Consider the following 26,266-nt stretch of genomic DNA (forward strand, 5'->3'; position numbering starts at 1 on the left):
CTGAACCACCATTTCTTTCCTCTGTCTTTTACTATGCACGTAGCTGAAGAAAGCTTTTTTTTGTTGCTTTTAGCATCCCTCGCTAACCTCAGCTCATTCTCAGTTTTAGCCTTCCTGACGCCATCCCTGCAATTCTGTGCTACCTGCCGGTACTCTTCTTTTGTTGCTTGGCCTTCTTTCCACTTCCTATATGTGTACTTTATTGTTTTCAGGTCATCTCTAAGCTTTTTGTGAAGCCACATTGGCTTCTTCTGTTGTCTTCCACCTTTTTTTCTGGTTGGAATTATTTGTAATTGTGCCTTGAGAATTTCCTTTTTTAAAAGCTCCCACCCATCTTGGACTCCTTTTCTCGTTAGAGCCGCTTGCCATGGGATCTTACTTATCATTGTTCTGAGTTTATTAAAATGAGCTTTCCTAAAATCCAGGGTACGCGTTTGGCTACACTCAGCTTTTGCTTCCTTTGGATCCAAGAACTCAAGTATAACATGGTCGCTTTCCCCCAGAGTTCCTGTAACTGCTACTTTATCCACTAAGTCCTCTCTGTTGGTTAGGATCAAGTCAAGGATAGCCGATCCACTAGTTCCTTCCTCTACTTTCTGTAGGAGGAAGTTATCCGCCACACAAGTCAGGAATTTCCTGGAGGGGCCATGTTTTGCAGAATTTGTCTCCCAACAAATATCAGGGAAACTGAAGTCCCCCATTACTACTACATCATGATTCCTTGAAACATTGGCTATTTGCTTTTCAAAAGTTTCATCCTCGTCTTCTCCTTGGTTGGGTGGCCGGTAGTAGACTCCAACCACCAGGTTCCTTTTATTCTTTGCTCCATTTATTTTAACCCAGATGCTCTCGATGGGGCTACCAAGCTCAACCTCCTGTATTTCTGTGCAGATATATGTATTTTTCACATATAGTGCAACCCCACCTCCCTAACACTAGTTGTGATGAAGTCCCATTGAAACCAATGGAACCAGTTAGTCACAATAAGCTTTTGTACTTTCAATGGCACTTGGTCTGCAATTCTATTCCCACGTACCTGGGAGTAAGCCCCACTGAATTCAATGAGACTTACTTCTAAGTAGGATTGCACTGTAAGTCACAAGTAACTGTAGCTGGATTTGTGCCGTAGTGTGGACGTGCCTTGGATATCTTATTCATTAGCTTGTTCTTCACCATTAATCAGAGGTACGAAGATGGAGGGGGGAGAGAAAGAGAGGAAGGAAAAGGGAGGGGAGCCAGAGACAGGATCAGATTCATGACATAAGTGCACAACGGCTGAGAGATGCCATAGCAGGTGAACTTAAAAGCTCTATGACTAACACTTCTAAAACACCTCTTTGCCCCAAGCCATGTAACTCACTGCGGGTTGTTGATGGTCCTCCACAAAAGTGGCATCAGCCTTCTTAAGTTCACATGATCCTTTGGAGGGGGGCTCAGGAGCAGTTTCAGCACTGCAGCTGCGAGGAAAGGGACACGATCCAATTAATGCCACATGCAAACAGCAATCCAGAGCCAAGTCCAGTGGTAGAGAGGAAAATATATCTTTAAAAAGATACAGTTGATTTATAAGTTACATTTGCAGGGGTGTGTGGGTACATCAGAAGTGCAAACCATTACTCCGTGCATACTGGCTTATTCAATCAGCAAGGCCTTGTGCCTTCTTTCTTCTCAATGTGCCACCCAATAGTTGTACTTTTGTTGATGCTGCACTGTGAGATTTTTAAATGAAATTTGTTGGCAAATGTAAAGGTTTGGCCCTCTAAGATTTCTGCATAAAAGGAGCAATCAAACTGCAAAAGTTCTGTATTCCTTTCATTCCTCTTAGATATTGTATTTGCACTAAGACAGGAGACAACTTTCTGTTCCATCATCACACATGCAAGAAAGTACTCCCTGAATTATCAGATACCATGTATAACTCTCATCCAGAAACGATGAGAAAATCCAGGTCCCCAGGAAGGGAAGACAGAAGACAAAACTGAGTAGCCACCACCCTCAGAATGAGCAACGGCAATAATAATATTAATATTAATACTAATGCTACTACGAATAATAAAGACTTTGCGTGTATCTAACTGTTTTCCAGTGTTGAGATCCCGTGTTATATACATTTATGAACTGATATAGGAATTTAAGAACCTTTCCAGATGGTTAATAGCACAACAAATGCATATTTTATTTGTTGCATGAGATTCAGACATTACCCTCAAGAAAGGGCTCTATATTGGGAATGTTCTCATGAATCGTAGGGAGAATACAGAATGGTGGCATTTTTTCTTAAGAACATAACAAACAAAGGCCTAACTAGTCCAGCATCCTGTTTCTCACAGTGGCCAGCCTGATGTCCATGGGAAGCCCACGCACAGGACATGAGGGCAACAGCATGTCCCTCAGCAATTCACAGGCACACTGTTTTGGGTACGGGAGGTAATACACAGCCGTCAGGACTAGCAGCCGTTGATAGTCATTGCCACTGATGTCTGTGTCAAATAATCATATACCATTCTAGATAGTTGTCCTCCGTTCAATCCTTCCACTAAAATACAGAATATTTTAATAGCCCCTAGCATTATCTCAGGAATATTCAATGCATCTTCAGTTATTACCAACACTGCCTCATATAGCATGAAAAAGAAATACTATATGCATTGGAGGAAGGGCTGAACAGAGGTGAACTATCTAGAACATTGTAAAATGTCTCTATGCTGTTTTTCAAAACATATTTGAAAGCAGCCTACCACATAAGTAATAAAAATATATTATTATTATTATTATTATTATTATTATTATTATTATTAATTTTTAAAAGCCTACAAATCCAAAGGCAACAGTGGGATAACTAGATCAAAGAAAAATCTAGACTAAACTTTGAAAGAAACAGCACTTATTGGCCTATCTATGACAGTAAAGAGTGGGGCATACATACCTCCCACAAGTGGGCATTCCACAGTGCTGAAGGTAGGATGTAAAAGGGCCTACTCATGGAGGCTGACTTAGCCTCCCCATAACATAGTTTTTGAATCAGGGCCTCTCTCTTAATTACTGTGGAGGTTCATATGGGAGGAGGTGTCCTGAGATAACCAGAACCCAAGTAGTTTAGAGCTTTAAAGGCCCAAACCACCACCCTGAATTGGGCCTGGAAACAAACTGGCAGCCAATGAGGCCATTTCAAAATACCTTTTTCTACATATTAAAAATTAGAAGCTTATTTAAAAGATAAAAGAGGGTTGTTGTTTTTTTTAAAAAAAGAAGAAACCCAAACGTATTGGGAATATTAAGATCAAATATGATGATGTAACATTGGCTATGGCAATGGATGTTGCTATATATGAATATCCCACAAGGTAAGGTGTTGGTAACAACTGAACTGATACTGTTTTCTATGTACTTTATTACAAAGTAAATACTCTTTCAGTAAAATCGCCAACTGGGTAAAGAGGAACATCATAGGAAATGTGCAAAGTACCCGACAGGTTGTATATTAGTAACTTTGTGCTCATTAATATAATGTGCTACCTCCAGTACCATAGGCAGTGAGCTGTACACCAGTTGCTGGGAACATGGGTGGGAGGGTGCTGTTGCGCTCATGCCCTGCTTGTGGGTTCCCAGTTGACAGCTGGCTGGCTGCTGTGTGAACAGAATGCTGGACTAGATGGACCCTTGGTCTGATCCAGCAGGGCTCTTCTGATGTCCTTATGGTCTTATGACCATGGATAATCTAGATAAAACTTTGAAAGAAAAAACTCTTCTTGACCTATCTATGTCTGTAAAGAATATTGCATTCGTTCTCCACGTGGCTTGGCTCACTTCCACATATCATTTGGCATTATCTGATCTGCAGACAGCTCAGGGTGATGTGACGTGTTCACTCATGCTCTCAGCGAGTGGCACATTGTGATCTGGATTGATTTATGTGTTGATGCATGGATAATCCTGCCCTGCGGGGAGGAAAAGGAGGTTGGGGTTGATGACATTTTGGTGCTGTCCTGCTCTATGACTCTGCCTCACTGGGATGAGAGAGCTTTCTGCCCCCCCCCCCCATGTTATTCAATGCTCTAGCAGATTGTTAAAGGATGGTCAAAAGAGAGGAGGTGCTTTTAGGTGATGGGCAAATTGGCCAGTCATCTGACACTACTGGGAACTTTCACTTGAACGAATCTATCTGCTTCTGTATTCAAGCAAATGTATATGTACATATTTCCATATTTATTAGATACTGGCCTACTCATCTCTGTACATTATTTCTCATGACATCATCTCAGCTATCCCTTAACCAACTGTTTATTCTGTCTCCTTCTATTGGGTGAGAGAATGTGGCAGTATAGCAAGGAATTAACATAAGACTGATGACTTCTGGATGAGAAATTTAGAGAATACAGCTATTCCAGGCAGGAATAGCCAGGTTAGAAGTGTGCCTAAGTTGAAAGAGGCTGGGGTGATTAATATATGAGAAAATGCAGGCACATGTAGGAAAATGTAGGCGTGGGCTCACCGTTCCTAGACATTTTAATGAGCTTCAGTTTTGGAAGGAATGTAGTCCAAAGACCTGCCCCTATGTAGAAAACTGTGCCCAAGATTCCACCCCAATACTTCCTCATCTACTGTGGATCCTCAGTAATCCAACTCCATCTTTAATTTCATTTTCGAACCTTCTCTATTCACCTCTCCATCACTGAGCAAGGTTTTCTTCTGGAGGCACCCTGCCACCTAGCACTCCTCCAACTTCTCTACAGGTTGGGCCCTTCTATTATGGTTGTGTTTTTTGTTTTTTAATTAATTTTTTCATGTAAAATTTCAACAAAACAAAAGAGGAAAAGAAAAAAAACCTAGATACATAAATTTGGATTTTTCTCACCTTCCCTATACTCCATGGCATTGGTTGCTGTTTTGACCTTGAAAAAATAGCTTTTTCTCCAGCAATTTCATGTATTTTAATATGTATAAGTCTGAAGAAATGTTTACCCTGGGACTCCTCTTTTTTCAACCATCTTTCCTATCATCCTGAAATTTTGCCTGCCTTTACTTATTTTCTTGTTGTTGTTGTTCAGTTGTTAAGTCGTGTCCAACTCTTCGTGACCCCATGAACCATAGCACGCCAGGCCTTCCTGTCCTCCGCTCTCTCCCGGAGTGTGTTCAAGTTCATATTCATTGCATCAGTGGAACTTATTTTCTTACATATTGTAAATTCCAATTTTCTTGCCCATTCACTGAGATACAATTTACTAATGCCCCAAATTCTACCCTTTCTCTGCTTCTTGTCTATAGAACTCAGATTGCTTGGTTCAGCCTTCCCGAACCTCTTCCCTCCAGATATTTTGGACAACAACTCCCATTATCCCCAGCCAGCCAGGCCACACTGACAGGAAATAATGGGAGCTGTAGTCCAAAACTTCTAGAGGGCAACAGGTTGGGGAAGGCTGGATTAGATAGCCTGGTAAACACAACCCACATTTAAAAGGTGAAAATAGGTAATAAACTGGTATCCCTTTTCAGTTGTGCTCTTTTTCGTTTGAATCAAAAATATGAAGCAATTCATGAGAAGCTTTAGATTTTTCCCTGATGATCAATGTGACAAAATCAGAGCCTCAGAATTAAAACATTAAGCTGCTTACATATGTGTTGAGTAAATAATGGTGGATCATTAGGAAGTAAGTTAATCATAAAAGGATAGAGCCACTGCATGCCACTCTGATTGTGCAAAACTTCAGCAGAATCTTAAGATGCTAAAATCAAGAATAAGCCCAGAAATCCAATTCTGAGCCCCATTTCACATGACTGAATGCTCGCTGAAATTGTGCCACATGGATGTTGTGCCATATGGACAGCTGACTGCATGCAAGGGTTCACCGCATGGATTCGTCCCCCACCTGTTTCCCCCATGCCAGGGACAGAAATATAACCAATATCACTGGGAATTCTGGGAATTCCATGGACAGGAATTTTTACAATAGCACTGGGTCGAACCATGTGACAAGGAGCAACCCACAATTTTAAGCAGCTTCCATGCCACATGTTGTGAAGGCTCCCAAGCCCACAGTTATTTCTGTCCTTCTCAAAAGACAAAATTGGATCCTGAGCATATTTCACTTCTCAATTCTAGTAGCAACACAGCTGCTGAGCTACAAACTCCAATCCCCAACACAAGATCCTCCATAGAGTTCTAAAGCTCTGGAGGAAAATGGCAGCCAAGTTTCAAGCAAATTCTGGCTCGGGTTTTGTAATGTCAAAAGGGAAACGGTTTTTGGTCTCACAACTTTTGACTGAAAGCCATGAGAAGCTTTGCAATTGGTTGAAATTCTGCATGGCAATGAATTAATTTCAGAAGGCACTGCCTGCCAGAAAATGAGCCTGGAGAGAAAGGAAAGATCAAACATTAATTTGACCCTGCTTGGCAAAAAAGGATGACATGAACTGAAGAAAATCAGATGCTCTGGTAGATCCCAGTCCTGTATTTGCAGGACCTACAGCTTGCTCTGAGGGTGCAAGGGCAGAGGGAGGCTCATGCGAGTTGAAGGCAGTGTTCCTTGGCACCTACAGCAACGGCAACTAACCAGATGGTCAGTTCAGGGGCTTCTGCTCTGGAGAAAGGGTGACTCCGTGTGTGTGTTTTTAAACCCTGCAAGTCTTCATTTCTCTGCCCCATAGCTAAGGATTCCCCTGTACCTTCAATGGTGCTTAACTTTTAGATACTCTTTTTTAATGTCCTTAACTTTTCTGGTGGTTAATTAGCTTTACTGGCTGGTTTTTAATGTGTCTTATCTGCTGCTTTTATCATCTTTTTCTACTTGTTGTTCTTATTTGTTGTTTATATTTTGCTTTAAACTTGGTATTGTAAGCTGCTTTGAGGCCGTATGTGATAAGGAGGGGTATAAATCCCATCAACAAACAAGGGGGTCACTCAGTCACCTCATGTGACCTCTAAAACCTTACAACAGTGAATCCTGAGACTTCTAACAAGTAATTCCAACAATATGGCTGCAATCTTATACGCAGTTACCTGGGAGCCAGCTGCATTCATCTCACTGGAACTTACTTCCAAGTAGACATGCATGGGATTACACTGTTAATCTCTACCAAGGACTCATCCTTCCCACCAATATACATGGCCCCAATACACATTGCTGGAAATCTAGCAATCTATTCGATTTCCATTGCCATGGATAATTTCTAAACCCACCATTTTGGAATCATTGGCCCTGATTATGTGAAAGCGAGTTGTTGGGTGGTCAGTGACTGTAAATTACTCTGATTTCCTGTCACCTCCACTGAGGGTATTTCATATGGCTGATAGTGACGAAGAGATCATTCCCTCTAGCTCACTGCCCTAAGGCCAAAATTAATCCCGCCTATGATAATCTAGATGTGAGTCAATGTGCTATAAACAAACAGCAAGAATGGACAAGGGGCAGCACAGCAGTTGGTTTGGATATAACCATCCCAATGTAGTCCAAAATATCTAGAGGGCATCACATCTCCCATCAGTTCCAGCCAGCATGGCCAATGGTCAGGGATGATGGGAGTTGTATTTGAAAACATCCAGAGGGCATTCAGTTGGGAACAGCTGCACTAAACCATAATTTAGCATTACAAATAGGAGCCTAGCTTCCCCACTACCAGTTTCAAATGCTTACCCCCCACTCCCAATCCATCCTCTTCTGGTGAAGCCATGAGGAGGAGTTTGGAAGTGTTCACTCTCTCTTTTGATTAATTTCAGCTTCCCATGTTGTCTGAACCTAGACAAACAGGAGTTAATCTTAACCATGTTTAATGGAAACAAGACAACTTGAAATCATACTTCATGAAGCTGACTTAAGTTTTCACTAGCCGTAGTTAATATTAGCCACTGTTTAGAGTTCAAATGATATGCTGAACTGTGGGTTGTTGTTGTTTTTTTTAATATTATTACATTTATAGCCCATCTGTTTTTCCTCCAAGGAACCGAAGGTGGCTTACACGATCCTCCTCCTCCTTTCCATTTTATCCTCACAACAGCCCTGTGAGGTAGGTCAGGCTGAGAGTTAATGACTGGCCCAAAGTCAACCAGTCAGCTTCATGGCCAAGTGGGGACTAGAACCCAAATATCCTGAAACCCAGTCCAGCACCCTAACCACTACACCCAAGTGGTTTGGTTCATCTCAGACAGAAGGGGAAGCCACCAACCTCCTCCTCATGGCCACGCCAGAGGGGGAGCACATGCATATGAGCCTGGGAGAAGTGAGGCTCATAACGCTAAGCCAAAGTCTGAACACGGTCCATGGCTAAGAAATCCAGTTACTCCAATTGGCTCAAGCAAGTGAGCAAAGACACACAGGGCAGAGGAAGAAAACATCCCTCTCCATGCACTGCCCACCTCCATCAACTGCTAGGCAAACCTGACCTGGAAGAAAATTCTTTTTTTTCAGCAGATACAGTAATCAGTTAAAATCCTCAGCTTGAAGCACAACTATTAGTCAGTTCTTCCAAAGAAAATAATGATTGTCCTCTCGTATAAATTCACATGGCCTCAACACCGCCTCTTATGGCTACAGCTGTCTAATGCCTCCGGGAAAGACACCCCCACCCCCCAGGTCTGGAGGAGAAAGCTATCCCGAACATCAGCTTCCATGCTAGTGAAAGCAAAGGTGTTTCACCTCCACAGCATACTGACTTCAGAAAGAAAGTTCTAGAAATTACTTATGCCAGCTGAATTTGTAAGTACATTTGTAAGAATCCTCAAACTGAGATTGCTCTCAGGAACTCTAATAGAGTAGGTTACCTCTTTTTAATGAGGTCGAGTGCAGAACCTATAAATTCATCCTTCATTTTCTGTAGCTTAGCTCCATAGCTGGATATATCTGTTGCTTCTAATAGCAACGGGCAACAAGAAGACCGGGTTTCAGGCAGAAGGGACCGTCCAGCATGGTGAAGGACTTCATTTAGTTGTCTTGCATCCAGTCCCTGCTTCTCCCCTTCACCAAAGGCTTCCCTTCCCTCCTCCCTAGGAACTGCAGCAGACTGTAGAGGTGATCTTGGGACTGGACTAGAACAAATGGGGACTGGGGTCCTATCTGCAGTTGGCACCTCATCATTCTTGTCCCGAGCCGCAGGCATATTCATCAGGCAGAAACTTCTGTCCCATGTGGAGGAGCTATCTTGATAGCCAACAAAGCCAGAAGCGATCTCAGTGTTTTCATGAAAAACATCATCATAATAATCTATAGTTGGAACCATTTCTTTGGCAAGATCCTGCTGGGGATCTGAACAAATGTTCTGATTTCTTTTTTCTTCTAATCTTTGGGACCTTTTCTTCACGTCTTGTGATGTTTCATTGCTGCCATTGAGAAAGCATGTCCCCTTGATTCTCATCATCTTGAATTCTTCAAAAGTTGGAATGTAGAGCCTTTCTTTGCAATCTCCTTTCCTGCTCAGCTCCAAAGTCCTTCTGGTGTCCCCTTCCACCTCATATCCCTTTAAGGATCCAGTAGTTTGGGATTTGGCCATCTCCTGGCCGTCATTAGCACAATGGAGGGTCAGGTTAGGTGAGCTGTTCTGTCTCCTGATTTGCAGCCTCCTCTGAGCTTCTTGTTTGATGTCTTCTGGGCTGGTGAGCTGGCGAGAAAAACATGGCCGATGCCTCCCCAGCGCCACCCATGGCCCATGAGGAAGGGTAGTGTGCTGCACAAATATGGTACAACAGTTAACTGAACAACCATTCTTAGATGGCTGGCATGCCCGGCATTCGGAACATTCCCTTGCAACCAGGTCGTTCAAGGAAGCCTGAGGTCTGAGAGGCTTGCAAATTTCTGCCACTTTCGCACTGTGAAGTCTAAGCTTTTCCTTCAGGGTTTTTTTGGCATCCACATCTATGGAGGAGAAAAGCCATGGAGGCACTTTGGCACCAGGGGGAAAGACTATGTCTCGTGCTGCAGGCGGCATTTGCTCCGAGGGAAGTGGGGAGTGTCGGCAACATTCAGGTGAGCTGGGAGACGGGGCACCTTCCATGGAATACTTGGACCAATGTGCTGTGCCTTTGTAATGAAAAACAAGTTCATTGTCTATGTTTCCACAGTGGGGATGACAATGTGAATCAGCCATTGTGGCCCAGTGTAGGTTCTCCACACTCCGATACAGATGTGCCCCTGCATTGCTGTCTACTTTGCTTACAGGATTAAAGTCTCTGGTAAAAAGACGAGTGTCTAAGTTCTTTAGTGGATGCATGCTGCTAATTGAGAAATCCTTTACGCCATGTTGTGTGTACAGTTGATTATTCTGGCAGCTCAGAATTACCCGACAGTGTTCCTGTCTCTCATCAACATTGATGTATGTCATAGCAAACCGACATGGATGATTTAACAGACTGATGTTTTTAGAAGGGAGAGGGCAAGAGGATGAAGGAGTTGCCAGACTGCTCAGATGGCGTTCAGAAGTCCTGGCCACAGACAGCAGAGCTCTGCTCTCTGGGTACTCACATAAAAGAGCAGATACATCTCCAGAGTCATCACTGTGGGTCCACGCACAGAGGAGAAACCTGATAATGCAAAGAAGAGAAAGGAGCTGATGGAAGAGACATGGATCTCAGAGACAGACGGTGAAAACATTTGATGTGCATCCAGTGATCACAGAAGTATCCAAAAGGGAACCTCAACCCAGTTTGAGGTTCACTTTTGGTTTACAGCTGTTTGGCAAGCTCTGCCCTTGAAGATACAGATCTGCTACAATCATGTCTGGTTCTGGCCTAAGTCTAATCAGACAATGGAACAACCTACCAGGGGACCATTCAAAATAGCATCATTGTAAGCTTTTTAAAACTAGAGTAGATGGCTATTTTTCATGTACCAGGAACTTTCTTCTGGGTATCCAGCCTGTCCCAGTGTTACTATTCCCAGTATGAACACAGAAGTGTGGGAATGATGAAATGAATTATGACATTTAACAAAATGTTCTGGCTGATGAAACACTCAAGGCATGTCCACACTATAGGTTTAAACTGATTTCATAGTCTTTGCATCTTTTCAGGGGCCCTGGGAATTAGAGTTGTCTTGGGGGTGGGTGGGGGGAGAGCTTTAAAAGAGAATTATTTGTATCTAACTAAAACCCAACTCCCAGGATGTTTTCAGGCAGTTAAAGTACTCTAAAACTGATATCGGTTTTGTAGTCCAGACAGGGCTTATGGGGACCCAAACTAAGTTATGGCTGCTCAGCTCAATGGTTTCAGAGGCATCAGAACACCGTGCCAATGATGAAAAAGCAAGGAGAAGAGACTACGGGGGACGGCTCCTGGTACTACCCATCCAGAGTCACTATGCAGCTATTCCATCTTTTCCTCCTTAATGGACATTTTTTTCTAGTAAGAAAAATGACAGAAGCAGCAGTAGGAAAACACAGAAGGGTTACAAATTAGAGATGTCTTCACCTCTCCACCCCACCCCATAAAATTCTGTGAGGCAGAATTTTATTGCATAAAAGCCACATCTGGAAGCACCCTAAGATACAGGTAAATGCTGGACCTTCTAAAAGGTGCTTTCATATTGGAGAACAGGCTCCACTACACCTTTGTGGTCAAGATAGTGACCCAATAGTAGTCTTCGTAACTGATACTACCGTCCTTCACTAGAACAGCAGCAGGCTGAAGTGCAGTGGGAGAGCTCACTATTTGGATGTATAATGTCTCCTGCTAACTCCACTTAAAATAGACTCAAGGAGAAGCCCTGAGAGAGACCTAGAAAAGCTACTACCAGTCAAGGAAATACTGAGCCTGATGGAACGTATCCCTTTTTGCCGAATCAGTATGAAACTGGTGAAGGCTGACAAAGCCCAATATCTGACAGCCAAAATAACAGAGACAGAAAGGGCCATACATGTAGAAGCAGGCTTCACTCTTAATGCCTTGGGTCACATCAAGAGTGAGTAAGTTTAGCTTTCGCCCCAGTTGTGTTCCTGAGTGCACCTTTTACTCTCTCCTATATAAACAAAGTGTTGCTGTTTATCCTTATGGGGAAATGTGGAGTGCTACACTTTGGGACAACCCGCCTGTGGCATCGAACTTGCTTTGGGTGGCCCAGCCATCAACACCAGGAAGGGGAGCAATTCTCCTGCTTTCCTTTTGAAAGGAGATCTAGGGCTGTGAGGGAGTGGTGGCATCTTTCCGGCACTTCCTCTCCCAAGAAAAATGAGAAAACACAGTGAAAAGAAGAAAGGAAGAACAGCTGTAGCCTGACTCCCTCTGAAGCCGTCCTTGCCTCCCTCTTAAGCAGTAGCAGCAGTTTCGGAAAAGCAGACCTAGCCCTGCCTCTTGCTTCACCCATGGCAGTGGCCTCCTTAATGGAGAGAAGGGTAAGGAGTGGGATTGGTGGGTGCAGATCGTGAATGGAATGGGACTCTCCCTCCTATCCAGTTACCAGCTCATCATATATAATAGGCCTTTAGGTGGTGCTGAGTCAGACCAATGGTGCATCATGTTCAGGGCTGACAATTACCCTACTGGTGATGGTTAACATGCCCCTGAAAAACCTACAGAACTGCACTGACAACCTTCACTTCCTGGCAATCAATGTAATGTCTACATAACTTGGGAAATGTGCACATAACAGATGGCTTCCATAACATTCATCCTGTTTAATGGATGAATGTATCATCAACTAGATACTAGGGATCAAAATCTTGGCACAAATCTGAGGGTGCCCTGCTGTGCAACGTTTTGTAACCAGGTACAGGCACTCAAAGTACAAAATATACCTCCATTGCATCTGTTCTGCATGGAATATGCATGTTTTTGTTGCCATTTGGCCCTTTAAAATACATGGGGCCAAGCCCCAATCCTTTCCTGACAGCTGCTTCCACATACTTTAAAGGGAGAAGCAACAAACAAAACATCAAATTGCCCTTAGCTTACTTCGCCCATCATATATCGATCCCAGAATGATCCCAGGAAGCTCATTCAGAGGGGTCTTTAATTTTTATCATTAAAATGCCTTTGTGAGGTGGGTTAGGGTGAGAGAGAATAGCTCAGTTCAAACATAACAATAAACCAGTAAGTTTGTTGCTCCCACACAAGCCAGAGTTGTAAGCCTGCTTTAACCCCGGGTTTGTTGTAGGCTTACAATCCTGCTTGCTTGGGAACAACAAACGAGGATCCTGAGTTTGGGCGTCACAATAAGCTATCCTTTTCTGGTTACTTTTACCCACTCACGCAAAGGGATAACCAAAACAGTCTGCACGCAACAGCATAGTGCTCATTCACCAGCCTTCTTCAGGCATTATCAAATCTTCTCCATGGAATGTGGTTGAGGCCTCACTACAGACCTTTTCTGTCACCTTGGGGTGGAGAGTGCATGCCCATCTGCCTTCCACACATAGGATTTAATAATGCCTGAAGAGGGCCACAGCAAGCCATAAATCCTGGTTTATCGTTATGTGCGAACGCAGCCAATTACTTATCTCAGCAAGAACATTCAGTGAACATCATTGTGGCTATGCTGGGACCTGAACCTGTGTTCCACGCCTCCAAGCCCAATGCTGTAACCTCTATACCACACTGGCGCATTCTGGTGTGATGTATTTTCTACCAGAGCACCTGTATCTGAATATAGAAATGTTCTTCAAGAAGCTGTCTAAGAATTACATTCTTTTGGGACTCCAGTCACTGTTATGGGATAACATGAAAAACAATGTGGACCATCTCCAACGTGCATGAATTAGGTGCTCATGGTTTTTTGAGGTATTTTCAGTAATCAGCCCACCATCTCACCTGGTCCTCATCCAGCTTAGTAGGGCTTGTTTTGAGATATTTGACTTTGTTCATGCTTTAATTATTTCTCCTCTGTTGTTCTCTCCAGGGAAGGGCGCAGGTAATGGCAAAGAAGCATTTCTTGTGTGATCAAAGGTTACAACTTGACCTGGCAGGAAAGAGAGAATAAAGACAGCATGAGAGGAGAACATTTAGCAGGGAACAGAGATGGCTCACCTCAGACCAACAGTGGCATAGAAATAATTATAAGAGAAGGAATAGGAAAAACACCTGCTCATGAAACACAGTCACAGAATAATTCTAAACATGTTTATTCTGAAGTAAGTTCCACAGTGTTCAGTGGGGCTTGCTCCCAGGAACGTATGCATGGGATTGCATTAGAATAGTCACTGTGGGTTCTCCTTCCATAGTGTGAACCTGGCTTCACCTCTATTGGTACATACCAGCAAGTGCTGGATAAGCAAATGAATTAGCCCTTGGTCTCTCCCCAACTTTAATTTTCGATTGTTTTAAAAGATGCACACTTGGACTTATGCATATGAATGTTTATCCCCTATATTAAATTTAAAAAATGCTTCTCAGAGAAGGGAGAAGGTGTGCTGGGGATGTCACAGGATGCAATGGCATCAAAATTAAAAGGAAGACCTGGCTTTTCCAAGTTCAGCCTAAAACCATATGAAAACCCTATGTATTTTTTCCCCAAGAGCTTATGCCAGGAGTGAAAAAAATGTATGTTTTAAGAGCAATGAATGTGTTATCAAACTTCCTCTGCCACTCTTCAAACAATGGTCACATTCACACATAATGATAAGACAGGAATCTTGGCTTAATAGACCATGATGTGAATGAGCTGCATGCTCATGCACGCAGCTCATTCACTCAAGCTTTGCTTCTCCTTTAGCATGAGCGGGTAAACAAGCTTCACATAACAAACTTGGGATTATGGTTAAGAGGCCCAAATATGCCAAGATCATAAACCAGCTTTAAACCAGGGTTTGTTGGTGGCTCAGGAATCCTGGTTTGTTTGAGTGCACTTAACCAGAATTCTGGGTTCAGACATCACATGAAGCTTTCCCCTTCCTGGTTTGTTTTCCCACTCATGCAAGCAGAGGAGCAAAGCAGGGGCTAATGGGCTATGTGCACTGGCACACTGCTTGTTCAGATTATGGCTTATTAAACCAGGATTACTGGCTTATTGTTATGTGCAAATGCTCCCATTTATCTTCACCCTAACCTGACTGATGGATCATGGAATTCAGAAGGGGGGGTGACAACTTTGACACCACCTAGGAGGAACCTCCCATCTTATCAGTAGGTCAGAAAAAGCACTAGTATCTGGGCTTTCTTACCTCCTGTGAAGCCAGCTGAATATATTCAGATGTTGCATGGCTAGCCATGTTGTGATTTGTGCTTTAAGTATCAAGGACGGTTAAGAATAAATTTGTAAATACTGGTGAATGCTTGCTGTTGCTGTGAGAGGCTGCTCTGGCTAAACACTAATGACTCACAGACCATTGACAGGCCTAGGAATATTACCTAGTTTCTGAAGCGTTGCCTTGTAGACCTTTCTTGCCCATACACTATGGGGCCAGTTCACAATATGTTCATCACTTGACCAGAGCATTAAGTTACTGTCTCCATATCTGAACGAGCTATCACATCTAAATAAGCCATCACAGATCAAATACCACAAATAGAACTTCCGTATCACCAAAGACCTCCTTGTGTTGCTTTTTAATAAAATCAGTTCACACATTCAGCTTGGTCGATCAAGTGATAAGGATTCAAGCAATGTACATGTATGTGTGAACCAGCCCTTCCTTGGACAATATTCATCATAAGAAGAATTAATAAATAGAGCAAGTTGCTCTTTCAATGAATCTCTTCTCTGCAAACCACACAGACCTGGCATTTCAACCAGTACTTATACTTGGTCCAGCTCCACTACAGATAAGCACAATTTCAGGGCCAGCATAAGTACCCTCTACACAAACCCAATAATTTTGAGGAACTTGTTAGAAACATACAGCTTTACTGCTACAAAACTAAAGCCTAATTTAAAAAGAGGTGGAGGGGAGTGCCATTCTAAAATCCAGCTACATTTTTCTGACCCTCTACGGGATGGTTCAAACATTCTCTAACTGAGGTGGTACAGAGCTCTCACGAGACTACAGCACCTCAGTTATCAAAAGGGGGTTGCTTCAGTTTTCTTAAGGGGGCACAACCATATCAAATCATGTCCAACCTACATGAAAAGGGTGATGTTAGCCAAGTTCTCTCTGATGCATATGTGTTTTTTTGCTTTGTTTTTTTACACAGGCTGCAATTTTGCAAAAGGACTGGACTACTTCAGTAACTGAAGGTCTGAATTGGGCCTGTAAGTTAGCTAGGCTGGTAAGGTTCTGTGGGCCAGAGTTTCTTGCTGCATCAATCCACATGCCTTCTGCAAAGAGGTGATCATATATATAACAATTACTAGTTCTCCTGGCTAAAGAATTCACACACACACACACACACACACACACACACTCATTCAATAAGCAACAGGATTCCCACCATCTCCCCCCACACCTTCAACCTCTCCCCCCACCCTGCCCCCACCCCCATACATACACACATTGTGGAAACAGGTTTAATTGACTTCCATTGCAATGACACTGTACTGTATTGGCCTGGCTCTGAAAGCTGCTGGTATTCTATTCTATTCAAAATCTCTCCCTGCCTCCTTCCCTCACCCCAGCTCCACCAAAGAATCTGACATATTTAGAGGATTAAGCTTTACCGGAATAAAGTATTTCCTCCTAAGCCTGCCTGCCTGACCCTACCTTAGCAGAATGAGGGGAAACATCAGGAGGATGAAAACAGAGAAACGAGACAGGGAGAGAGATAAACATTTCAAAAGGAATGGGAATGGACTATAAGGAGCAAGACAGCGTTCAAAGTGAACATGGGGTCCAAAGTTAACATGGGCCCAGGGGCTCCATGATAAAGGAGGCACTGCAAAGTACCAGCCAAAAACAAATGCAGGATAGGTTCTTCACTCTGTCTGTGGATGAGAGATAGGACGTAGCTGGTGTGATGTTTGATCCTGGAGAGATTTGGTTCATGGGATAGTCAGGGAAGAGGTGGTTCTCCAAGCCTGGCAGAAAGCTGCTTTGCTAGTATTTTTCCACTTCAGCTGACCCCCCACACACACCTGCTCCCCTCTAGCATTCTACTCGAAGCCTTTGCTAAAGTGGTGCAGGCCCAAGGGATGCAGGAGGGGAGAGGGAGGGACAGGCAATTCCATGGCACATTACCCTTCCTCATCTACTTCCTCGAATAATAGCTCCCAATTAGCAGAGAACAAAGCACCTTGTGACTTATGACATAACGCCAAATGCGACTCCAGGGAGCAGAGGCCAGCGGGACCCGTTTTGCTTTAGCATTGGCTGGTAGTGGACAGATAGAGTGAGCCTGGTCTCATGCCTCCCTATTACCCATAACTGAGACTTCTCAAATCTCAGCAGTAAATTGGCAGTGGGACAGCATCACTTAGAGCATCCAGCAGGGAGTCCGATTTTATGGTTCTCCCTCTAGATATTTACCCTATATCCTGGCAGAGAGAGAGCACACATCTGATAGAGAGACACAGATGTTACACAAAATGAAGCATAACTCCAAACTCATTGTTCCCTGGGTGGATGCACACACATACACACGCACACCGACCTACCTGCCCACCAACTGATTTTGAACATAACATGTTGGAAGCGGATAGCATCATCGATCCAATGTGCATTTGTACATGCTTATTGTTGGGCCCACAACACACTTCCATGTGTCCCACATGTATTCCACAGTTCCAGGTCCACAGCAAAGTAAAAAATTGCTTTACGGTAGGGAAAATATTCATGGATGAATCCAGCTCCCAACTCACTCTAGTCTTTATGGTTTTGTCATATATTTTCATCATTTAAGTCAGTGGTGGGAGCATGTGGCCCTCCAGCTGTTGTTAGTCTAAAACTCCCATCAGCCCTAGCCAGAATAGCTAATGGTGAGGGACGATGGGGCCTGCAGTCCACCAACATCTAGAGGGCTGCACATTCCCCATCCTTAATTTAAGTGGTCAGTAGCAGTACATGGCCCCTTCATGGATCACTGCCTTGTTGTGGCGAAGGGGCTTGCGTAACTCAGTGAAGCCATCAGCTATGCCGTGCAGGGCCACCCAAGACGGACAGGTCATCGCAGAGAGTTCAGACAAAATTTGGTCCACTGGAGGAGGAAACGGCAACCCGCTCTAGTATTCTTGCCAAGAAAACCCCACGGAACGTATCACAAGGCTAAAAGAGATGACGCTGGAAGATGAGCCCCTCAGGTCGGAAGGTGTCCAATATACTACTGGGGAAGAGCAGAAGGAATTTCCAAGTAGCGCCAGAAAGAGTGAAGCGGCTGGGCCAAAGCCGAAAGGACACTCAGCTGTGGATGTGTCTGGTGGTGAAAACAAAGTCCGATGCTGTAAAGAACAATATTGTTTAGGAACCTGGAATGTCAGATCAATGAATCAAGGTAAGCTGGAGGTGGTCAAACATGAGATGGCAAGACTGAACATTGACATCTTGGGGATCAGCAAACTAAAATGGACAAGCATGGGCGAATTTAATTCAGGTGACCATTATATCTACTACTGTGGGCAAGAATCCCGTAGAAGAAATGGAGTAGCACTCATAGACAACAAAAGGGTGGGAAAAGCAGTACTGGGGTACAATCTCAAAAACGACAGAATGATCTCAGTACGAATCCAAGGCAAACCATTCAGCATCACAGTAATTCAAGTCTATGCCCCAACCACTGAGCCCGAAGAAGCTGAGGTTGATCGGTTCTGTGAAGACCTACAACACCTTCCAGAACTAACACCAAAAAAAGATGTCCTCTTCATCATAGGGGATTGGAATGCTAAAGTAGGAAGGCAAGAAATCACTGGGATAACAGGCAAGCATGGCCTTGCTGTACAAAATGAAGCAGGACAAAGGCTAAGAGAGTTTTGCCAAGAGAACACGCTGATCATAGCAAGCACTCTTTTCCAACAGCACAAGAGGCGACTCTACACATGAACATCACCAGATAGTCAATATCGAAATCAGATTATGTCCTTTGCAGCCAAAGATGGAGAAGCTCTATACAGTGAGTCAAAACAAGACCTGGAGCTGACTGCGGCTCAGATCATGAGCTTATTGCAAAATTTCGGCTTAAATTGAAGAACGTAGGGAAAACCACTAAACCATTCAGGTACGACCTAAATCATATCCCGTATGAATATACAGTGCAGGTGAGGACTAGATTTAAGGGATTAGACCTGATAGACAGAGTGCCTGAGGAACTATGGACAGAGGTCCGTAACATTGTTCAGGAGGCAGCAACTCAATCCATCCCAAAGAAAAGAAATGCAAGAAAGCAAAGTGGCTGTCTGATGAGGCTTTACAAGTAGCTGAGGAAAGAAGGGAAGCGAAAAGCATGGGAGAAAGGGGAAGACATACCCAACTGAATGCAGAGTTCCAGAGAATAGCAAGGAGAGACAAGAAGTCCTTCTTAAATGAACAATGCAAAGAAATCGAGGAAAACAATAGAATGGGAAAGACTAGAGATGAGATCTCAGATTTTCTTGAAAACAAGGGAACGTTTTGTGCAAAGACGGGCATGATACAGGACAAAGAAGGCAGGGACCTCACAGAAGCAGATGAGATTAAGAAGAGGTGGAAAGAATACACAGAAGAACAATACAGGAAAGATCTTAATGCCCCTGATAGCCATGATAGTGCGGTCACTGAACTTGAGCCGGACATCCTAGAGAGTGAAGTCAAGTGGGCCTTAGGAAGCATTACTAACAACAAAGCTAGCGGAGATGACAGTATTCCACCTGAGCTATTTAAAATCCTAAAAGATGATGCTGTCAAAGTGCTGCACTCAATATGCCAACAAATTTGGAACACTCAGCAATGGCCACAACACTGGAAAAGGTCAGTTTACATTCCAATTTCAAAGAAGGGCAACGCCAAAGAGTGTTCAAACTACCGTACAATTGCGCTCCTTTCACATGCCAGCAAGGTGATGCTCAAAATCCTACAAGCTCGGCTTCAGCAGTATGCGAACCGAGAACTACCAGAAGTACAAGCTGGGTTTAGAAGAGGCAGAGGAACTAGAGATCAAATCGCCAACATTCGCTGGATCATGGAGAAAGCAAGAGAATTCCAGAAAAACGCCTATTTCTGCTTCATTGACTACGCTAAAGCCTTTGATTGTGTGGATCACAACAAACTCTGGCAAATTCTTAAAGAGATGGGAGTACCAGACCACCTTACCTGTCTCCTGAGAAACCAGTACAAGGGACAAGAAGCAACAGTAAGAACCAGACATGGAACAACCGATTGGTTCAAAATTGGGAAGGGAGTACGACAAGGCTGTATATTGTCACCCTGCTTATTTAACTTATATGCAGAGTACATCATGAGAAACACCAGGCTGGATGAATCACAGGTCGGAATTAAGATTGCCAGGAGAATTATCAACAACCTCAGATACGCAGACGATACCACCATAATGGCAGAAAGTGAAGAGGATCTCAAGAGCCTCTTGTTGAGGGTGAAAGAGGACAGTGCAAAAGCTGGTTTGAAACTCAACATTAAAAAAACTAAGATCATGGCATCTGGCCCCATCACTTCTTGGCATATAGAGGGGGAAGAAATGGAAGCAGTGACATATTTTATTTTCTTGGGCTCCAAGATGACTGCAGACGGTGACTGTAGCCATGAAATTAAAAGACTCTTGCTCCTTGGGAGGAAAGCTATGGCAAACCTAGACAGCATAGTAAGAAGCAGAGACATCACCTTGCCGACAAAGGTCCATCTAATCAAAGCTATGGTTTTCCCAGTAGTAATGTATGGCTGTGAGAGCTGGACTATAAGGAAGGCTGAGCGCCGAAGAGTTGATGCTTTCGAACTGTGGTGCTGGAGATGACTCTTACGAGTCCCCTGGACTGCAAGGAGGGCAAATCAGTCAACCCGAAAGGAAATCAACCCTGACTGCTCATTGGAAGGACAGATACTGAAGCTGAAGCTCAAATATTTTGGCCACCTAATGCGAAGAGAAAACCCCCTGGAAAAGACCCTGATGCTGGGAAAGATTGAAGGCAAAAGGAGAAGGGGATAGCAGAGGATGAGATGGCTAGATAGCATCACCGATGCAATGAATATGGACTTCAGCACACTCCGGGAGAGAGCGGAGGACAGGAAGGCCTGGCGTGCTATGGTCCATGGGGTTACGAAGAGTCGGACACGACTGAACGACTGAACAACAACAACAATACCACAGTCACGCAGGAGGAGATTCACAGGACTCTTGATGACACAAAATTGCAATACAAAGTAGCCTTATAGATTGTCAAGTAAGTATATTCTGCAAAAATGCAATATTACAAAATGACACTTTATTTATCATCCTGAAAGGATTATTATTAACTTTTGTGAATATAGGCAAACTGGATATTTATCAATAACATCCTGCCATAGATAAGATGCAGAGTTGGTATATTGGGTCATATACATCTGCAACACAGCCCAATTCAAGGTGCTGCTGTTTACCCTTAAACAGGGTAACAAGCCCTAAACCACTTGGGCCCCAAATATCTAAAGGAGTACCTCTTCCCATACAATTTTGCACATGCATAATGATAGTCAAAGGAGGCCTTTCTTTGATTTCTATCACTGGGAGAAGTTCACTATACATTTATAAAACCAAGGGCCTTCTCGGTGGTGGTGCCCCAGTTCTGGAATGCCCTCCAAGAGAAGATACCATTGACACCAGCTCTGTATTATTTTCAGCACCAAGTCAAAACATTTTTATTTATGCTCAAGCATTTTAAATGGATTGCCTTGTCTGCTGGCTGAATAGCCATGCCTCTCCATTTTATTGTATTGATTTAACATTAATTGTCGCACTGTGTTGTCTGTTTTTAAATTGTATGTATACCACTCTGTGATCTCTTGTGGATGAAGGAGAAGTCTAGAAGTATTTAAAATAAATAAATATACAACTGATCATAAGAACTGGTCACCAGGGTCAGAGCAATGGCCTTTCTAATTGTGTCCTTAACTGATTATTATGGTCAAACATTGGAAATCCCAGATGCCAACTAAACAGCAATTCATTTACCACCTACTATTCACTACAGCAGAGTGTTCAACCTCTGTAAGCCTGAGGGCCAAATTCAGTTTCAAATAAGCTCTTGGGGGCTGCATTCCAGTGCTGGGCAGGATCAAAGAGAAAAGAGGTGAGGCCAAAAATACCAGCAAATGTTGGCATTAAGCTCTTCCGGCCAATAATAAGCCTTAGGAGAGGCATTTCAGCCTTTTAGAATGGGGGCGGGGGGGACTGTGCAAAAGCTGAGAAGCCACCAAATGATGCGGGGGGACAGATGGACTGGGGAATCCCAGAGGCCCAGGTTGGGATTCAGCTTACTTCTGAGTAGACATGTATGGTATTATCCCATCTATCAGCATGCTGTTGTTTATCCACAACATTCTTCTATTAAATGGTGCAGTTTCCTTCCTTTAAGTGGTTTTTCTGTGATACATGCTGTAGATCACAGCTCCTTGCCAAAAGCATTGACACGATGCCAACTGCTCCACAAATTAAGTCTGCTTAAGCTCTCTGCATCTGTGGCCTGAGGGAAGCCTTATCAAGCAAGGGGAACATAGACAGGGCCAGCTGGGCTTACCCAGTTTGTTCCATTTATAGACGCAGACCTCTGCAGTACATGTGGCAACTCTGTGGCTTTGACAGGTCATCTGCTGATGCCAGGACTGAGCAGCTGCCTTACTTTCGAATCTTATCAAGCAGCTCCCTAGGATCGAGCCAGACATTATATGCAGATGTTTGTAACTTTCTCTGTCCACCTCCCTTTAAAAAAAAAAATTGAAAAGTGGCTTCACAAGGCTGCAAGTATGATTGGAGGAGAATGGTGGAGGGAAGGGAAGGGAAGGGAAGGGAAGGGAAGGGAAGGGAAGGGAAGGGAAGGGAAGGGAAGGGAAGGGAAGGGAAGGCGTAACCCTTTCCTCTGTCTGCCATTTTCACAGCTAAGCCCTCCATCTGATTGCTTTTGATGGGGGGAGGGAGATTCTGATAGGAAAACAAATGACTGATGAAGAAAAGGTTCAGTACCACCTCCCCTCTGCCACAACTCCACATGGGCATGGGTCCCGGATCTTCTGAGCTGTGCCCCAGATCTGTTGTGCTGTCCTAATTGCCATTTTTTTAACATTTTCCCATTGACTTGGATTGGAAAACAGAAACAGCCATAACTTTTTTTACTTTTGTATGATAAATACATGAAATTTGGAGACCTGGTAGCCTCCATGGAGCTGACTGAGCCTGCCAAATTTCAGGCAGTTAGGTCTGGTGGCTTTTGTGCTAGTCTCAGGTAAAATTGGCTTTTTTCAAGAAAATCTGTCAAAGCAAAGAGCTATAATTCTTTTGTGCTTCCACGCATGGAATTTGGGGACCTGGCAGCCCCTACAGAGCTGACTGAACCTGCCAAATTTCAGACAGTTAGGTACAGTGGCTTTTGTGCTACCCACAGATAAAATTTGCTCCACAGCCTCCTAAATTCCTCTGAAGTACTACCTCTATGAAAGAAGCCACTTGGCTTAGCGAATTCTCTCTACCTCAACCCTCACCCTCACCCAAGCATTTCTAATCACCATTCTTCTTTTCTTCTTCCCTTCCCTTCCCTCCCCTATCCTGTTCTTTCTTTCTCTTCTTTATTCCACCCAGATCATACATTGGGGAATTCTTAAAGATAATTCTTTTCAGTGGGCAAGAGAAGTTCTGAACTGTATTTGACTTTATACAAACAGACAAGAGGGTTGGTTTTTCTCCTTCTCCTCACTCAAGTCTTTGAAAAGAGTGGGTTCACATGGTTGCAGAGAAACAAAACTGGGGCTGCTTTGTCTGTCATTTGCCATTATCCAGCAATAGGAAGGGCTGTAGCTCAGTGGTAGAGCTCATGCTTGGCATGCAGAAGGTCCCGGGTTCAATCCCCAGCATCTCCAGGTAGGGCTAGGAAAGAATCCTGCCTGAAACCCTGGAAAGCCACTGCTGCAAGTCACTGTCGACAATACTGGCTTAGATGGACCCAGGGTCTGACTCAGCATAAGGCTGAACAGAAGCTTTAATAAAAATAGGAGTTTGAGGTTTGTTTTTTTAAGTGCAGGGGAGATAAATACCGCTCATTGATACAATACTATGTATGCCTGCTCAGAAGCCCCATTATGTTTAATGAGGCTTTCCCTCAGGAAAGTGTGCATAGGATTCCAGCACAAGTTACTTTTGCAGGGAGGTTTGCACCCTGATGTTCCGCATGTTTACTCAGAAATAAGTCCTGAGTTGTGAGCACGGTATTGCAGGCTTAATACAGTGCCTACCCAATTCCATCTAATGAATTGACTACCCTTTCAGCTCAGTCCTATGCATATTTTGTCATCTGTGTTTTTCTCATTTTGCATGAACTCTAGCTTCAGTAGTGAGGGAAAGGCACTTAGTACATGCTCACAGTTTCTCCATAACTTAGCCCCAGTTTTGAAAACAGATTCATTGGCTGAATCCTGGTGAAATCTTGGCACAAATGAAGTTATGGGGAGGAAGATACAATGACAGCTTGTGCATAACGAGGAGGAGGAAGAGGAGAGTTGCGCAAAACAAGGCACCTGTTTTTATGAAGAGTTGCTGAAAGATGGTAAGATGAGGAGGGATGGTTGCATGGAGGGGAACAGAATTGGTAGGGGGAGAATGTAAGTGCTCAGTGGTGAAAGAAAAGCATTCTGCATATGCTTAGAGGCACTCTCTATTTAAGAATATAAGAAGAGCTGTGCTGCATCAGACCAAGGTCCATCTAGACTAGCGTTCTGTTCACACAGTGTCCAAGTGCAATAGCACCTTCCCACTCATGTTCCCCTGCTGCTAACACTGGTGAAACGTAGATAAATTCTAGTAATTCTAAATTTGCATGCAAGTATATCCTTCATTGCCCCTTCGTGGATCACTGCCTTGTTGTGGCGAAGGGGCTTGCGTAACTCAGTGAAGCCATAAGCTATGCCGTGCAGGGCCACCCAAGACGGACAGGTCATCGCAGAGAGTTCAGACAAAATGTGGTCCACTGGAGAAGGAAATGGCAACCCACTCCAGTATTCTTGCCAAGAAAACCCCATGGAACGTATCACAAGGCTAAAAGAGATGACGCCAGAAGATGAGCCCCTCAGGTCGGAAGGTGTCCAATATGCTACTGGGGAAGAGCAGAGGGTATTTCCAAGTAGCGCCAGAAAGAGTGAAGCGGCTGGGCCAAACCCGAAAGGACACTCAGCTGTGGATGTGTCTGGTGGTGAAAAGAAAATCCGATGCTGTAAAGAACAATATTGTTTAGGAACCTGGAATGTCAGATCAATGAATCAAGGTAAGCTGGAGGTGGTCAAACATGAGATGGCAAGATTGAACATCGACATCTTGGCAATCAGCGAACTAAAATGGACAAGCATGGGCGAATTTAATTCAGGTGACCATCATATCTACTATTGTGGGCAAGAATCCCTTAGAAGAAATGGAGTAGCACTCATAGTCAACAAAAGGGTGGGAAAAGCAGTACTGGGGTACAATCTTAAAAACGATAGAATGATCTCAGTACGAATCCAAGGCAAACCATTCAACATCACAGTAATTCAAGTCTATGCCCCAACCACTGAGGCCGAAGAAGCTGAGGTTGATCGGTTCTATGAAGACCTACAACACCTTCTAGAACTAACACCAAAAAAAGATGTCCTCTTCATCATAGGGGATTGGAATGCTAAAGTAGGAAATCAAGAAATCACCGGGATAACAGGCAGGCATGGCCTTGCTGTACAAAATGAAGCAGGACAAAGGCTAATAGAGTTTTGCCAAGAGAACACGCTGATCATAGCAAACACGTTTTTCCAACAGCACAAGAGGCGACTCTACACATGGACATCACCAGATGGTCAATATCGAAATCAGATTGATTATGTCCTTTGCAGCCAAAGGTGGAGAATCTCTATACAGTCAGTCAAAACAAGACCTGGAGCTGACTGTGGCTCAGATCATGAGCTGCTTCTTGCAAAATTTCGGCTTAAATTGAAGAACGTCGGGGAAACCACTAAACCGTTCAGGTATGACCTAAATCATATCCCTGATGACTATACAGTGGAGGTGAGGAATAGATTTCAGGGATTAGACCTGATAGACAGAGTGCCTGAGGAACTATGGAAGGAGGTCCGTAACATTGTTCAGGAGGCAGCAACGAAATCCATCCCAAAGAAAAAGAAATGCAAGAAAGCCAAGTGGCTGTCTGATGAGGCTTTACAAGTAGCTGAGGAAAGAAGGGAAGCGAAAAGCAAGGGAGAAAGGGGAAGATATACCCAACTGAATGCAGAGTTCCAGAGAATAGCAAGGAGAGACAAGAAGGCCTTCTTCAATGAACAATGCAAAGAAATCGAGGAA

The 26,266-nt window shown here is 43.7% G+C and overlaps 1 protein-coding gene across 1 annotated transcript in view; it reads right to left on the bottom strand.

Annotated features, from left to right (window-relative positions):
* The window catches only part of LOC146358289 (uncharacterized), a 104,716-nt gene that overhangs the window by 21,224 nt on the left and 57,226 nt on the right, over positions 1 to 26,266 (bottom strand). Inside the window, exons 2-4 of the mRNA XM_084807205.1 lie at positions 13,727 to 13,874; positions 8,756 to 10,507; positions 1,361 to 1,457 (exon numbers count right to left, since the gene is read on the bottom strand). Of these exons, the coding sequence (XP_084663331.1) occupies positions 1,361 to 1,457; positions 8,756 to 10,507; positions 13,727 to 13,737 (1,860 nt within the window). The 5' untranslated portion in view covers positions 13,738 to 13,874. The remainder of the gene's footprint in view (positions 1 to 1,360; positions 1,458 to 8,755; positions 10,508 to 13,726; positions 13,875 to 26,266) is intronic.

This window comes from Heloderma suspectum, chromosome 1 (genome assembly GCF_057233095.1).
Source record: "Heloderma suspectum isolate Gila_16-S chromosome 1, 16-S_ref, whole genome shotgun sequence".
Lineage (NCBI taxonomy): Eukaryota > Metazoa > Chordata > Lepidosauria > Squamata > Helodermatidae > Heloderma > Heloderma suspectum.